Below are 14,419 nucleotides of genomic sequence, written 5' to 3'. Positions count from 1 at the left end.
ATGCAACTCAGTATTGTAAAAATCACCATCCTAACTGTGTACTTGATACTGGTTCTCCCTTTTTCAAAATCTGATGATAAGGAAAAGCTGCAAGTACTACAAAACCAGGCAGACTTGCTTGTTCTTGCCAAAGAGAAAAAGGTTAAGCATTATTAAAAAATAAGACTATTGCCTATCTTTAAGTATCCATAAGGCTATGAACATGAACTGTATGGTGGCTTGTTAGCATCAATATTTGAACACGGGCATGCAAAATGTCCTTAAGTTAAATTCCAAACTCTATGAATTAATTCCCCAAGGACAAAACATCTATTAAAAGCCAACAGTAAGCCAGAAATCTCTTTCCATTTCATACGGTAAAAAAAATACAGTGAATCCTGAAAAAAGAAATAGATATCAGACAGAGAAAGCCTATATAGTTATAGGGCATGTAATAAAACATTCAGTGTTTTGATTTCTTTTTTTTATTTATTTCATCAGAATAGTTAGACAAACATGGAAACATTTGCAATAGCAATACTCAGGTTGCTTTAAAATCTTGGTAACACTGAAATACAGGTCATCAAAAACTAATGATGTGGGGAGGGCACTTTAGGTCTTATTACTTTCACACACACCCATATCTATATACGCACACACTCCACACACAACTCTAAAGAGCTATCTCAACTATGTCTGCAAGTAAACTCAAATAGTAGGCAGAAAGGAATCATATCCATACTAAGACAGTTAGCCATATCGTAAAACTAAAGATCACTGCAACCAGTACTATCTTAAAGAAGGAAAAAAAACACTCAAAAACCTGAAAGGAACCATCACTGTGCATGTCACAAGCATGAAGTTATTTTAACCCGATGACTACCCTGCTCTAAACTTTAAGCATCATTAAGTGTTATGTATTTTTAAAGTCTAAGGTTATTATTATAAATGACCTACTTGTAGTGGCAGCCTAAGTAGCATTCTGGAGAACACCACAGCATCCACAATTTCTACAGGACAGTGCAGTATGATTAAGCACTGGATTTCTAGGGGAAGAAAAACAAAAACCACCACCACTCGTTTATTCAATTGAAAAGCTTATTACCTGCACTTTCAAAGCAACAGGCTACATGAATACTGAATGCAAAGTAAACCAGACCCATCTGGAATACTTTGACTTCTCAGCTCCAAGTTACAAATCTTTCCTCTTGTATTTTAATGGATTAACAGCATTTGGATGCACAGAAACTGCCTCTACAGTGAAGTCTGCAGACCTCTGAGTTGTGAGTTAAAACGCCTTCCTAAAACATAAGAGTCTCAGCACTTCTTCTGAAAGGAGTGAAAAACCCACAACCACGGAAAGAGGAAGTGAGGCAATACTAAGGTTTTTTTTCCAGAGATAACAAAATCCTGAGAGAACAAGATGTTTGTGCTGTCAGAATAAAAATACCAAAAGAAATAAAATAGTTTACCTTTCCCTTTGAAAAGTTGCTTTTGAGTCAAGACCTGTTCTTTGTCTCTCCCAAGCATGAAATCTCTCTTCAGCTTAAGACTGTTTTCAAAATACTGAACACAGTAGAAATTTAGTTCACACACTGGAACCTGTATAGAAACTTATTAAAAAACCCCAACACAATAGTACTACACTGGCTAGAGATCTTTTAAATATTCTGATGAAAAGACTCAAACTGTTTCTAGGAAATAAAGTGTTTGGGGCCAAAGCTGACAGATGTTCATGTAAGTTTAAAAAAAAATCTTTTTTTTTTAATTGATATATTGAAAAAAGCTGGAGAAGGAAATGGGGACAGAAATGAAAACCCATTCAGGGACTCAATAGTATAGATTGTCACCATGCAATCTAAACATTGTAATTGCAGATCATATATTCAGAACAAGTGAGCCAAAAGTAGCACAATCCCTGGGAGAGGGGAGGGAGTCTCTTTCTCCTTTAATAGGCTAAAGCAAGAAGTTCTCACTGTATTTCAAGCCAAGACCCAGCTAGCAGAAGGTAGCTTTTCTGTCAGATAAAGCAAGGCAAAAGGATCAAGTACAGCAACTTCCTTGCAGTCTTTTGCTCCTGAGCACCTTTCTTCAACTCTTCTTTCTTCTTCTCGTGATGGAAAGGCAAAGCATGTTCTGCTCCTGTGAACCCATGCTGCTTGTCCCTATAGTAACAGCAGGCACCTGTGATTCCTCTCCAAAGACATTTACACATAGAAATCAGTTGAATGGTGTGTTATGGAAGCATAAGCTGCCGTGGACGTGATTTAGAATCAGTTATTTTTTTGTCCATCATGGCAAAATAAAACCAGCAATTTATTACTTTATAGAAATTCTCCTAAAGTAGTAGTTGCCCCCAAGCACTGTCAAGTTTTTGTATCACAGGAGAACAAATGCAGCCAAAAGAACGTTTCCTCTAAAATGACTACTCCGAACTACACAAGCAGGCAGGCACAGGCAGCTCCCAATTTAAATAAGTATACATACACAGCACCACTTAGTGGTGCAAGCAGTCTCACCACTGATAGGAATGAGAAGTTTCAACACCAACCTTCCCACCCTCTCACCCGGTCATGAACTAGGTCTGGTCTGTCTGTCCTCACTTGCCAAATACCACTACAGTGCCTTTACTATAAGAAAGTACATCTGCCAAGCAAAAGAAGTCCAAGAGAGCTGAACCTCAAGGCCAGCAGAACCAAAAGCTGCTGAGCATCAAATAGATGCATCCACTTTGAAGAGCTTTCAGAATTCTACAGCACTCTACCACATGGTTTATGGTGACACAGCCTGAAGCAGTGTTTAAACAAACCATCCAGCTTAGTATCTGCCTGTACTGCAAAGAATAGCAATCTCTTGGCTCATAACTTGGGTTTTATATAGACCTGGGCCATAAACAAATGCAACAGATGTAGAAAAACTGAAGACTGACAGCAACTGGAATGTAACTATTATTTTTCCACTCCATCAACCAGTTATAAAACTCGCGCACTTACATAACAGAACACAGTAACTAACAAAAAGAAAGCCTTTTATTCTGAACAAATTAGTGCGTCTTTACAAGAAAATCATGATTTCAACTTATAAAATCAGCATTATCATTAGCAATGCACCCTTCCTGAAGGCGAAATCCTTCTCTTTTATCAAATGTCAACTGCAAGTGTGTAAAAAAACCAAACGACCCACGCCAAAACCCACCCACACCCATACCCCAAAAGCTCTATTTAGATTACATATGTATATATAACATGTCTTCACAGATGACAACTGCATCAATTTATACTTCAGGTCCTTCTCCTCCAGGAACCAGCTATAAAAGAAGACAATTTTGTGTTAGTGCCATAGATTTGAGTTTTACAAACCCACACGTGACAGTTCTTGGTTTACAACATTTTAGCAGATGGAGACTTCATTTGTAGACCACAAAAGTGTTTTTTAGATTCAATATTATCTTCCTCTCCCAAGAGAGGAAGTCAGTTACTGCCAGAGAAGCACATGCCAGAAAGAATCTCCAAAATACAAATAATCTTTAACAAAACACAAAGGAGTTCCTAGGTAACACACATTTTGGTTTTTGTCTTTGGTATTCACTTCAAGGAGATGATTCTGTCTAGAAACACTAGAGCTCATTTTTAAAAGGACAAAGAACATCCTTTCGTGAAGAATTTCTTCAATTGCTGATTCCTCCCCAGACTGCCACTATACTGGGAAGTTGGTTTCCTCTTTCCAATTTCTATTGCTAAGCAGAGCCCAAAGGTAATAAAGAGTCTCAACCCTTCTACAGGCAGCAGGGAGTAATTTTCCTGAGAAGAAAGTAAAGAACTGAACAACAGAAAAGAAATACAGAAGGAAAAACATGAATAAAGGAAAAAAGAAGAGGATAACTGTTGCTTTTACTGATATATTCTTCATAATTAGCTGAGCACTTCTAAAGACAAAAGAGCTTCACTGCTTTCGGGACCAAAGCAAGAAAAAGTCTAAAGCATATAATCTTCCTGACATGCAAAGATGTGTCCACAAGAGAGACACAAGGTCTAATACAGAAACTTATCTACATCTCCCTGAAAATTTGCACTCTAAGAATCACCAGCTTCTGCTTCAAGGGCAGTATTCCACCAGCTTAACTGGATGGTAGTAAATTTACCCCATACAAGAAGAACATGCACTATCCTTTAAGGAGGCAGAACAATAACAAAAGCAGAAAAAGGCTTAGAATTTAAGTCAAAATGACACTTGCTCAGACACACAGTGAGGAGGTGCAAGGTAGGTAGGACAGCAAAATGGAGATTATTCCTCGTTCACAAAGAGCTGACTTTGACTCAAGTCAGTCTTCCTCTCCTCTTCCCACAAAATTAGGAATGCCCTTATGTAGGAAGTCCAGACTTTGTAGCCATCTATGTGGACAAGCAAAAAACTGCTCTGGGTACGCTTTTGTGGTATTTAGGAAGTTGCAAAATTCAGCTTAGGGATGCATAATCACAGTATTTAATTACTGTTTCAGTACTGATCTACATAGATCAGCAGATGATAAACTAAAAATCATAGTGCTTCTGATTTGGTATAATCCAACAGACCTTGGGATTTTTTCAGAGCACATAAAGGTACAGCTCTCTGGGCATCTCTGGGCATCACATGGTATCATAACTGCCAAACAACTTGACAAGCTTGTAAGCATCCAAACCGCTGCAAACACATTTATACGTACAATAATGGATAAAGTGTAGATGCATTCCACCTACACACTTATGCAGGCAAACACTCATGAGTTAAAAGCCACTGTATGAACCAGCCTACAGAGTGCTTAACAAAGCCAGTGACTCCCTTGCACACCTGAAGACCAAAAAACATTCACCAAAATAAAATTAGGGCCATGTCTTTTTTTTTTTTAACTGTAACATATACCAACTAAGACATTAAGATCACTTTTCCAGCATCATTCATACACATATATGCCCCAGACACTACTTGAAAGCACCTTATATAATTGAACTGTCTGGAAATATCAGCTTAAAGAAGTTGAACTCAATTACTAATTAATTTACAGGTACAGAAAATAAAGGCATGCAGCATTTTAACAACGATGACTTACCATTGTTATATTGTTTCCATTTAGCAAAATCTGGTCTAGCTTTGTGATTCTTCTGCCCTCAGGGGTAATCTCACTGAAGCAGCATTAGAAAAAGTCAGAAAGAACACACAACCAGGGACAACAATTCCAGTTTTGATTACAAAGCTGACATAAATCTCTACATTAAGATGACAGTTGTTGGAACTAACAAATAAATTAGCCACACTGCAGTGTAATCTTGATAAATTGACCACCTGGGTAAAGAAAACTACCTGGCAACTAAAAAGATCCATTGTACTTTTCTGCTCAGTACACATAAAGATACAGATTCACCCTCTAAATCTTGGCAACTTCTTAAATACCACCAATACTCAAAATAGGTTTCAAATAGCAACATGGCATGGCAAAGTAATAAATACTTATCCTTAAGTCTGCTAACTTTCTACTTTCTAAATCTTTGCCTAGACCTTAAGGAAATGTAAAAGCAAATAAACTACTGGAAAAGTTCAACACACAATCCATGCAAAGTTAAGGCTACAAAGTAGGAACCTGTTTACAAGTATAAATCATGCAACAGCTACTCTGTGACATGGCTGTCCTGAATAGATCACCCTCTATAGTTAAAAGTCCAAGGTACAAACCATTCAGCTGGCAAGTATTCAAAAAATATAAAAACACTTTGCTTATAGATCTTACAAAATATTTTTCCTCAGGAAACCAAACATTAAATAGCAACAAGAGGCAGAAATAATACTTACAATTCTGTAACGTCTTCTAATACCATATCTGAAAATCCAGTTTCAAGGAAAATAAGGCCCCGAATTTTAAAATAAAAATATTTAAAGTTATTTCCATTTTACACTGAGCTGTGATTTTATCTGTAAAATAAAAAAGTCGGAATAATACAATGGATCCATACAAAAAGGTTCCATCCGGTGAACTCAAACCTTTCAAAAGCAATAACATAATTGAACTGGAACATAAACTGGACAGCCTTAAACATTTCCATCAAAGGATACTGACAAAGTCATCAAATCCTAGAAGTGTTCCAACAATTTCTTTATCACTCTTCATCACAATATGAATGCGTGAACCTATACATTTGTCCACAAGTTCTGTAAATAAAAACAAAAATAAACGGAAAGACACAGGAGATTGTTTTATAGAACATTTTTCGAACAAAAACCTTAACATTGTGGCAGCAAAAAAACTAAATGCCACGGGCACAGGTAAAAAACACAAAAAGAAGAAGAAAAAAAAAAGAGGAAAAAACATTAAAAAACCCGTTTCCTCGCAGGCTTTACTGCTGCTGGTACCTCAACAAGTTTCTGCGGCCGCAGGAACACGTTCCCTTCACCGAGAACACCTCGGTGTCGACAGTGCGCAGCACATCACCGCGGCTCTGCCCAGCACCAACGCTCGTCCCCAGCCGGCCTTTGCTCCGCACCCAAACCTCGGCCCGGAGCCGCCACCCCCCCGCTCGCTGCCCGCGCCGAGACCGGGACGCCCCGGCGCCTCTCGCCGCCGCGGGCAGGGACCGGGCCGCCGACCGGTCCGGCCGCGGCTCCCGACCGGCGGGAGGCCCCGCGGCCTCACGCAGACGCCCGACTGACGAGCCGGGAGGGCCGCCCCGCGCCGCCCACACCCCCGGCCCCTCAGCCCCGGGCCGGCGACAATTTTTCCCTCACCGGCCAAGAACGCCGGACGCTGCGGCCAGACCCGCGCACTTCACCCCGCCTGCGAAGGCGAAGGGCTTTGCCTCCCGCCGCCGAGCCGAAGCGGGAGCGCGGCCCGGCCTCCCCGCCCCCATGCAGCCGCCACCGCCCTCCCTCGCCTCACGCCGCCTCCACACAGCACTGCACCCCCGGGCTGGCCGAGGAAACCCTCGCCTGACGGGAACCGCCGGGCGTCTTCCAACCCCGCCCACCCCACTCCAGCTTCCCGCCAAGCGGCGGCAGCGGCGCTCGCATCACCCAGAGGTATCCGCAAATGGCCTCTCTTTTCCTTCCTTCCTTCCTTCCTTCCTTCCTTCCCTTCCGCCCGCCGCCCACAAGACGGAATCCTCCCCCCGAACACCAAGAGAGCGCGGAAGAAACGCGGCAGCGCCGGTTACCGAGCGGCAGGAGCTGAGAAGGGTTGGTGGTCGCGTTAGCCGCCATGTTGGACCCAGACCTGACCAATCGCTGCTTCCACCGCCTCCCGAGAGGGCCAGCCCCGACGAGCGGATGGCAGAGCTGCCGCTCCCCCACTCCGGTGCCTCCTCCCTGTCCCTCCCCCGCCCCCGACCGTTTTCCTATAAATGCCGGGAACGAGCGGGAGTCATGACATTTCGTGAGGTGGGTGTTGAACGCGCGGCTCGCGTTCCTGGCAGTCGCGCGTGTTGAACGCATCCCGGTAGAGTTTTAAAGGAAACCCCCTTTATTTCTCCTCCAGCCGTCCGGCGCCGCCTTGGGCTGTGGCCGGTGCAACCGGTACCCGAACAGCCCGGCGGCCTCAGGGTGTCAATCTCCCCTTCAAATAAGTCTTCTTTCCCTCGGGTGCGTCAGGTGGAAGGATTTTATGCACTGTACATCATAGCTGTTTTATGTGCTGGTAGTTATGTTTTCCCCCAGATTTGCTTATCAATTCACAAGATGGCTGTTGTAAGAAGGATTTTTGAAGCCCTTTTGCCTGTGCACAATGGGCTTGGAGCCAAAAAACCACTGGCCATTCAAACAGGCTTTGCTTGCTTAATGCTACAGCATTAATTAAACCGGCGTTTCAACTTCCAGAGCCATTGCACGTTTTATGACAGGGCAGATGCCAGAAGAATTGAGCCTGAATAAACTCTGTCCTTCGCCTAGGAAGGTGGTGCTGCCTCCAGAAGCACATGTGCCTTTTGAAGGATGAACAGCTGCTGGCTTGGTTCTTAAATGTGGTTAGTTCCCAGGTAACACTGAATGCTTGGACTTTCTGTTCTTGAAGTTAAATGCAACCTTTGAAATGGGTGAGTGCTGCTGCCCCACTGGGCTCCAGGCAGGGGCGCTTTGCCGTGACCAGAGCAGAGAGATAGAATGCTGGACTTGACTCACTGTGAGGCTGCAGGGCTGGTGTGTCTCCTTGAGCAGAGGGTGTTTGAAGTGCCAGCTGGGGTAGTTACAATGACTGTGTGAGGCAGCACAGGCAGGACGCAGGAACAACCACAAAACCACGGATTAAATGCAAACAGTAAATTTATTTTTGCTACCTCACCAACCAGGGGATCCCTGAAGCAACACCCAGGCACAGGCACATGAGCAGGGTCACAGGGACTGCTGAGCTCAGCCCATGCTAGGGGATTGCTGACCCTGCTGTTTTCACCAGTTTATCAGGGATTCGTGCAGGCACAATCCACTGTGCTTTGATCCTTCCCACACCAGGACGGGAATCTCAAGCGTGTTCGATAGGGTGCCTCTTAAGTTTGTCACAGGCCTGTGTTACCAAAACACAGATGTTCTACTTGTCAAGCATGTAAGGATAAACAGCAATTAGTATAATATATGTATACTTCTGCACGCCAGCTGCAGGTCACTTGAGCATGTTTATAATCCTCCTCGCCAATCGTCCGTTATTATCCCACGTTCCACCCCCTCACTCAAGGGAGCACTTCCGCTGGGGCTGGCAAAGCTGGAGGTGCCCATTTGGGCTTGCAGGGTGCAGGGCAGGGTAATGTGTAGAGGCATGTAATGAACACATATAGAAAAAGGAATAAACTTATCCCTACAATAGTGCTTTGAATCAAGTGTCCCACCCATCCTGTCAGGGAATTACACAGCTCAGCCAGCCAGGCACCACCAGTAGATTGTTTCATTTGATGTGTTAAAATCTTGGAAACATTGAATGTCATCCTCTAGGTTGGCTGATTAATCAGTTACATTGAAGCAACACATGCCTTCAAGATGGGACAGCGTTTATGGTGTAGAAGGAGAGAGTCCACCGCCAGCTGATTTTGTAATGTTCCCGGGAATACAGCCATTACCTACTTGGAAAAAATAGCAATGAGGAACATTAATATCAAAAGCACTTAACATAGTATAATTCTGTAATACAGCTACTGGAGTTTGCAAGCCAATAAAACGTTGTCAAAAGATCTGCAGCTGTTAATCAATACAATAGAGAAGGCAGATGAGTTAGTTACAGTAGAGGCCAACCAAATCCAAGTATTTACATATTGATCTTGTGGAAACGCATCCAGGCCATGTGCTTGTAGTACAAGACTACAAACCATGATGAGCCAGCCTGTGATAAGGAAGGAAAACAGGAGTGTCATCTCCTTCCAGTAATACATAAATAATGCTGTTGCTCCAGCTTCTTCAGCTACTATTACTCTGGGTTTGATAACCTGATGTGGGGTAATTGCCCACACAGATTGAAGAACTATGGCTTGTGCTTTTTCAGATTGCACTTCAATTCAATGTTGGATTTGCAACACCAATAACACTGTTCCAATGCTATGTATCTTCTCTAGATAAGGCACAGGTATTCATCGAAGATACTTGAAATACAAGAGCTCAAGACAAACCAGACAATTGTTTCATCCCTCCAGCTGGACACCACCACAGCCTCTTGGACTCCCCTGGAGTGTCACCCAGGTTATTGGGGCCTGGAGGGGGCATTTTGTCATTCCGAGGATGACAAAACCAGTGGGGGGTGGCTGTCCTCAGCTACCAAACGGGTGAGTGAAGATGAAGCCAGACGCAAGCTGGCAGTGCGCAGAGAATACCAACAAGTCATCAAAGAAGGTAGATGCCCCATCCCTGCAAACATTCAAGATGGAGAGACAGCTCTTTAAGAGAAGCCTTCAGTCCTGACAGGAAGTAGTTTTGGCAAGACCGGGCAATGAACAATTAAAAAAACCAATAAAACCCAATTTAAAATCCAAAACCCACTCTCCTCTCTTATTTGCCACTTTTGAGACTGCATGCGGACTCCCATGTCCTGTTCTGGTGTCCCCAGGACAGGAAAGACACTGACAAACACAGTGCGGGCCCAGTCCAGCGCCTTCAAGATGGTGAGGGGCCAGGGCACATGGCACACCAGGGCAGGCAGAGGAAACTGCCGCTGTGCAGCTGGGAGAAGAGAAGGCTCAGGGCTGGATCTGACTGCTGATCTTCCAGAACACTGCAAAGCAACTGCTTCCCTGACCCAATACCACATAGAAAACCATCCTGTTTATCTCCCACATGCACTTCACTATTGCTAGTTTTGGTATCCAGAACAGCAAAGGCCTTGGGTAAAAAAAAAAATAAAATAAAAAAATAGAGAGAGCTTGATTTCCCCCAGCTTGCATCCCTACTTTCTTTGGTAGGATACAACCCACGGGCTCATCTCTCCTACCTGCTTCCGGAGTCTGCTTGCTCAAACAAGAAGTATGAGAGCATTCAAATGCGAGTGTTGTTTGCCAACATGCAGGGAAGCGGCATTCCACCTCTAGTTCATGAGACAGGTGAGAAAAAAGCTTCATCTCAATGGTAGGAATAAAACATGGAAGTGGAGCTTTGCCATGAAAACTGGTTCTACAAGAAAAAAATACCTCTGGGAGCTCCTGAGCTCCTCTGGGTTTAAGGTCTTTAACACCACAGCCAGCAGGGAGCAAGCCATGCTGTCAACTACTTTTTTACACCTTGGTTTCTAATCAACAGCACTGTTTGCTTTGCTCTCATGTGGACCCATGGAGTGGACTGGCAGGTATCCAGCACAGGTTACTGGAGCCCAGGGCTTGCACCAAACCAAGGAACACAGGAAACTGACAGTGCTGGTGCACCTCAAGGACTTCATATCCAGTTTGCTCTGTAAGTAAGTTAAAACAGTGGGGTGGTTTGGTATGGTTTGGTTTATGGTTTTTTTTGTTTTGTTTTGTTTTTTTCATCTGCTACACCATCTCTCTCGCTCTATAGAGAAAAAAAAAAGCAAACTATTCCATCGCTTACTCATGTATTTTCATGTCCTTCCAGTGCTCTCTTTTTTAACACTTGCCTAGCTGTATTGTGCTCACAGACAGAATATGAAACCCCATTCAGCACCGTGGCAACAGGGGCTAGAATGAAATAGCACTCCTTCATTCACAGATGAGTTGCAGCTAAATTACTAACAGACCAAGAAGCAGCAAGGTGGAAAAAGGCAGTTCTGAATGTACACAGGCAGTAGGGCTGCTGCACTTGGGCAGCTGTTTCCATCCAGCAGCCCCTTTTCAGAGCAGAGTAGCCCCAAGTGAAAACTGCCCTTCTTCAAGGGTTTCAGGAGAGAAAGGGGACCCATTTGCTCATTTGCAATTTGCATTACTCAACACTGAATTATTCTTACTGACTACAGCCTGCAGTGCATTTTCATTAACTAATGGCCCTAAAAGCAGCAGTGACCAATTTAGGATCTCACAGGAGGGTCTGAGTATGCATCTGTATTAGCTGCAAATTTGACCTAATTCCTATTTACTTCAGACACAATCAGGAGCAACTGACACAACCGGTCAGAATCAGGCAGTCTGAGTCAGGTCTTGACACAGACAGGGCCCGACTCCTTCCAAATATGTCTTTAGTAAACATTGCAATTCACAGGGGCAGGCTACATTCAGCACAGGAGACTCGGGACATGCATACAGGAGCCACTAGAGCATGTTACTCCTCAGGGAAGAGCATCCAGGTCTGGCTTCAGAACTGAAAGCAACATGACTGTGGCAATCAAGGGAGCGCAGAAAGGCAGACCGTATGCACAAAAGTTTGTTCCTGAGCGCAAGTCAGTTCAGCCATTGTTGAAACTGGCCTAAAGACATAGCAGGAGCTGTGCTATGCCTTGTTAGCTTGCACCTCTCTGTCCTATGCTCCATCACACAGTACATGCTGGTGGCAGCATTTCTTCACGTTTCTCACTGAGCTGCCCAGAAAAAGGCATCATCAACATACAGTGGGAGACACAAGTATTGCCACGAGTCCTGAGCCACCAGCTGAACCCTAACCGCAATGGCTGATCACCACCCTGGAATCTGTCCGCCTTCAATTTCTCTAGTCCATCGTCAAAGATTGTTCTGTTGTTTGTCTTGACAACCACTGCGTGAATGTACTGTGTGCTCAGTATTTCTTTAAGACTTCAATCCATTCCCGTCAGTGTTGTCTGGCTTTCTCCTGAACTTAGCACTACACGCATCTTGAAATGGAGGTAATAGACCGTCTGTGTCACATCTGCAGCATGCATTAGGTTATGAGAAGGATTTTTGTGTTGGCTGTAGCCAACCTCCAGAGCTTCCACAGTAGACACCAGGGCAGAAATGGGGATCTGAGGAAAACAGCACAGAATTACAAACAAAATAATCACCTTTAGTGGCTAGCATTTGGGGGGGAGCACTTTGACCAGACGCCCCAAAGAGGAGTTCCTACTTCACAAATAATTAACGCCTGTGCCCAGAGGTCACAAACCTCTCTCTGCTCTCCTCACAACCCACTGGAATATATCTCTGCTTTACAACCCTCAGTCGAGATTTTCTAAGGAAACAATGCTGACCAGTTACCTTCTTTAAACATATCTCATCAGGCACAGGCAGTTCCTGAAGTAGTACAGGAGCTAGAGATCTGCAAACCCTTTCCGAAGTGGGGACCCCCAGGAAGTGGAAGTGTCAACAGCAGAAGGGACAGCAGAGTATGTGGGTGGGGATAATGGTTAAGATCTGAGCAACGTTTCTGCCACCCAAATTTAGTCCTGTTCAAAGCTGGAGGCGAAGATATGTTGCATTTGTGTCTGCAAACCTCTGTAACAACCCAAGCTCTCCTTTTTTGCTTGCACGCTTGAGAGTCCTGTGAATCTCAGGAGAATGACACTATCACTCCCACATGACAGTATTTCCCAGGGAGAAGCCTATTTGGAACCCCACCTACTTTATGGTGCCCTACTGCAATTAAATACACTACTCAAATAACATTTGGTCCTGCTTACTGCAAAAGGATTATTTTAACATTTTAGTGAAACTACAGCATCCATGAAGCCTTCAAACAGCACTAAAATTGCATTCTGAATGGCACAAAGGAGGATTAGAGGGAAGTTCAACAGAACCCGAGATAGAAGAGACCCATCTTCTACCTACCAAACTTGAAACAGTTGACTGGATCGTAGATGGTGAGAAGTTCACAGAAAATGAATTCTAGTGTGTGGTCCCCACTGGGGTCATTCACTGTGACTACATCTAAGGGCCACCTGCCTACATGCTGCAAGAGTGGAGTGGAAAGACAGTCATTCTAGTGTCCTCGGAGGCTTTACTGCTGCTGGTACCTCAACAAGTTTCTGCGGCCGCAGGAACACGTTCCCTTCACCGAGAACACCTCGGTGTCGACAGCGCGCAGCACATCACCGCGGCTCTGCCCAGCACCAACGCTCGTCCCCAGCCGGCCTTTGCTCCGCACCCAAACCTCGGCCCGGAGCCGCCACCCCCCCGCTCGCTGCCCGCGCCGAGACCGGGACGCCCCGGCGGCCTCACGCAGACGCCCGACTGACGAGCCGGGAGGGCCGCCCCGCGCCGCCCACACCCCCGGCCCCTCAGCCCCGGGCCGGCGACAATTTTTCCCTCACCGGCCAAGAACGCCGGACGCTGCGGCCAGACCCGCGCACTTCACCCCGCCTGCGAAGGCGAAGGGCTTCGCCTCCCGCCGCCGAGCCGAAACGGGAGCGCGGCCCGGCCTCCCCGCCCCCATGCAGCCGCCACCGCCCTCCCTCGCCTCACGCCGCCTCCACACAGCACTGCACCCCCGGGCTGGCCGAGGAAACCCTCGCCTGACGGGAACCGCCGGGCGTCTTCCAACCCCGCCCACCCCACTCCAGCTTCCCGCCAAGCGGCAGCGCTCCCCCGGCAACAGGAGGTGAGGCGGGCTGACGGTCGCGCTAGCCGCCATGTTGGACGCAGGGCTGACCGATCGCTACCGCCTCCCGCAGAAGTAAAGGGCGGCCCCCGGTTGCCCCAAAATAACTTCAACCAAGTAGTTTTCCGTATGTGGAAGATGGATGTAGTCAATTAGGACGATCAGATTATGCCAATCATCGCATTAATGAAATTCTCGTGCACCTTCATTCACTGTAATGAACGTGGATGGCCCTTCACACAGCAGTGTTTCCTCCTCCTGCCTGACGTGCGGAAAACAGACTCCGCAATCAGTGAGATTGTAAAGTAGGTATGTTCATTCAGCGCTGGGCAGCACGGGGGGTAGTCCCACCAAAGTCGTGCGTGCCTGACTTGGTAGTTTGCTTTAAATTTATACAGTCAAGTGTTACATATGTATAGAGTTTCGCAATACGCTTATACATAGGCATTAACTATCGCCGCTTCATATTAAAATCAGCTCCAGGAAGTCATTTCCATAGTCTCCGCTCAACTGCGCT

The 14,419-nt window shown here is 45.4% G+C and overlaps 1 protein-coding gene across 5 annotated transcripts; it reads right to left on the bottom strand.

Annotated features, from left to right (window-relative positions):
- Positions 1 to 458: 458 nt before the first annotated feature.
- LSM5 (LSM5 homolog, U6 small nuclear RNA and mRNA degradation associated) lies at positions 459 to 13,765 on the bottom strand. 5 transcript variants are annotated; one of them, XM_075057318.1, is made up of 5 exons: positions 13,616 to 13,765; positions 6,064 to 6,159; positions 5,803 to 5,830; positions 5,066 to 5,138; positions 459 to 3,286 (listed from the first exon to the last, which is right to left on the bottom strand). In XM_075057318.1, the coding sequence occupies exons 2-5, from the start codon at positions 6,116 to 6,118 to the stop codon at positions 3,254 to 3,256; spliced, it is 189 nt and encodes a 62-aa protein (XP_074913419.1). In that variant the 5' UTR covers positions 6,119 to 6,159; positions 13,616 to 13,765; the 3' UTR covers positions 459 to 3,253. The 5 variants fall into 5 exon arrangements, with proteins under 5 accessions (XP_074913419.1, XP_074913428.1, XP_074913410.1 ...); XM_075057327.1 differs by lacking the exon at positions 13,616 to 13,765 and adding an exon at positions 13,319 to 13,430; XM_075057309.1 differs by lacking the exon at positions 13,616 to 13,765 and adding an exon at positions 6,733 to 6,872.
- Positions 13,766 to 14,419: the final 654 nt, after the last annotated feature.

The sequence above is a fragment of the Buteo buteo genome, chromosome 2, assembly GCF_964188355.1.
Source record: "Buteo buteo chromosome 2, bButBut1.hap1.1, whole genome shotgun sequence".
In the NCBI taxonomy this organism is placed as follows: Eukaryota; Metazoa; Chordata; class Aves; order Accipitriformes; family Accipitridae; genus Buteo; species Buteo buteo.
This window is presented reverse-complemented; position numbering and strand designations above follow the sequence as displayed.